The 2274-nt window shown below is 67.2% G+C and overlaps 1 protein-coding gene across 1 annotated transcript; it reads left to right on the top strand.

Moving 5' to 3' along the window:
* The first annotated feature begins 336 nt into the window (after window positions 1-336).
* On the top strand, window positions 337-2034 carry SOX11 (SRY-box transcription factor 11). Its single transcript, XM_041421002.1, has one exon. It carries the CDS (start codon window positions 716-718, stop codon window positions 1925-1927), a length of 1212 nt encoding a protein of 403 aa, XP_041276936.1. The 5' UTR covers window positions 337-715; the 3' UTR covers window positions 1928-2034.
* The last annotated feature ends 240 nt before the right edge of the window (window positions 2035-2274 follow it).

Here is a 2274-nt window from a genome sequence, read left to right as displayed (position 1 = left end):
CCCTGCGGCGGGGCGGCTCCGCTCCCGGAGGTGCCGCCGCGGGAGCTGCGGCGGCTGCGGAGCGCCAGCGCCCCCTGCCGCCCGCCCCGAGCCACGCGGGGCTCCGCGGCCTCCGGAGGAAACGAGACACGGGGGAGCCGCCGCCGCCGCACCGCACTGCTACGCGCCCGGCGGCGGGGGCCAGCGGACGAAGCCCCCCCACGGCAGCACTGCCGACCCCCGGGCGGAGGGCCGGGCCGGGCCCGGCGGGACCGGGTCCGCCGAGAGCCGCGGAGCGCCGGCGGCGGCGACGCCTCCTCCCCGCGCGGGGGTGTGTCAGCGGCCGGCGAGGGGGGGCGTGGCGGCGGGCGGCGCCGAGCGGCGCCATTGGCCGGCGGCGGCAGTGATGTCACCCATATGAGGCGCTGATAACGCGCGAGGCGCGGAGCCGGGAGTTTCGCAGAACGGGCAGCGCGCGCAGGGCGGGCGGCGGCGCGAGGCCGGGGACGGGCACAGCGCGCGCCCAGCGCACCAGCCCAGCCGCGCCCGACCCGGCCCCACCGCCGGCGCTGCGGTGCGGGCGGCACAGCCACAGCGCCCGCCCGGCCCCCGCGCTCCGCCTCGCTGCGCGGCGCGCTGAGGAGCTCAGCAGGGGCAAGGTGCGGCGGTGGGAGGGGGCGGCGGCGGAGCGGCTTTGTTGGCTCGGAGGGGAGCGGCGCCTCGGCGAGAGCCCACCATGGTGCAGCAGGCGGAGAGTGCGGAGGCGGAGAGCAACCTGCCCCGGGAAGCGATGGACACCGAAGAGGGCGAGTTCATGGCTTGCAGCCCCGTCGCTTTAGACGAGAGCGATCCGGACTGGTGCAAAACGGCGTCGGGGCACATAAAGAGACCGATGAATGCGTTCATGGTGTGGTCCAAGATCGAGAGGAGAAAAATCATGGAGCAGTCCCCGGACATGCACAACGCGGAGATCTCCAAGCGCCTGGGCAAGCGGTGGAAAATGCTGAAGGACAGCGAGAAGATCCCTTTCATCCGGGAGGCGGAGAGGCTGCGGCTCAAGCACATGGCTGATTACCCCGACTACAAGTACCGTCCCAGGAAAAAGCCCAAAATGGACCCGTCGGCCAAGCCCAACGCCAGCCAAAGTCCCGAGAAAAATGCGCCCGCCAGCAGCGGCGGCAGCAAGAGCGCCAAGAGCTCCAGCAAGAAGTGCAGCAAGCTGAAAGCCTCCTCCGGCTCCTCGCCTCCCAAGCCGGGAGCCAAAACCGCCCACCACGGGGACTACGCGGGAGACGAGTACGTCTTCGGCACCCTGAAAGTGAGCAGTAAGACGGTCAAGTGCGTCTTCATGGACGAGGAGGAGGATGAGGAGGACGACGAGGACGAGCTGCAGCTGCGGATCAAGCAGGAGGCGGAGGACGAGGACGAGGATGAGGAGCCGGGGCCGCAGCAGCTGCGGCGGTACAACGTGGCCAAAGTGCCGGCCAGCCCCACCTTGAGCTCCTCGGCGGAGTCCACCGAGGGGGCCAGCCTGTACGAGGAGGTGCGGGGCGGCGCCGCGGCGGCGGGCGGCGGCAGCAGACTCTACTACAGCTTCAAGAACATCACCAAGCAGGGCCCGCCGCCGCAGCAGCAGCCGCCCGGCCTCTCCCCGGCCTCCTCCCGGTCCATCTCCACCTCGTCGGCCGGCAGCGAGGAGGCGGACGACCTGCTCTTCGACCTCAGCCTCAACTTCTCCCAGCACGGCCACGCCGCCGCCGAGCTGGGGGCGGGCGCCGCCGGCGGCAACCTCTCTCTCTCGCTGGTGGACAAGGACCTGGACTCCTTCAGCGAGGGCAGCCTTGGCTCCCACTTCGAATTCCCCGACTACTGTACCCCGGAGCTGAGCGAGATGATCGCGGGCGACTGGCTGGAAGCGAACTTCTCCGACCTGGTGTTCACGTACTGAGCGGGGGCGGCGGCCAGGGCGGGCGGCGAGAGCGGCGGAGCTGGAGCGGCGCGACGCCGGCGGTGATGATGATCATGATAATGATTAAAAAAAAAAAAGTCTTGTTTTCTTTAAAAAAAAATCTCGAAGCTAGTTCCGAGCCCGGGAGTTGTGATTTTATTTTTTTTCATTTTTTTTGTGTTTTTTTAATTTTTATTATGTTTGGTGATCACAACAACAACAGCAAAGGCAAATGGGACTGGGGGAAAAATGATACAGAAGGCGCTGTTTGAAGCTTGTCGGTCTCTGATTGAAGTCTGGAAGATGGTCTGCAAAGAAGTCTTTTGGCAGCACAACTGTTACTCAAG

The sequence above is a fragment of the Onychostruthus taczanowskii genome, unplaced genomic scaffold (genome assembly GCF_017590055.1).
Source record: "Onychostruthus taczanowskii isolate IOZ18803 unplaced genomic scaffold, ASM1759005v1 scaffold11, whole genome shotgun sequence".
Taxonomy (NCBI): Eukaryota; Metazoa; Chordata; class Aves; order Passeriformes; family Passeridae; genus Onychostruthus; species Onychostruthus taczanowskii.
The sequence above is the reverse complement of the archived record's forward strand: the minus strand, read 5'-3'. Positions and strand labels throughout refer to the sequence as shown.

Excerpts from the sequence above, each read along its gene's own strand:
- SOX11 (XM_041421002.1), top strand. The coding sequence starts at position 716 with ATGGTGCAGCAGGCGGAGAGTGCGGAGGCGGAGAGCAACCTGCCCCGG.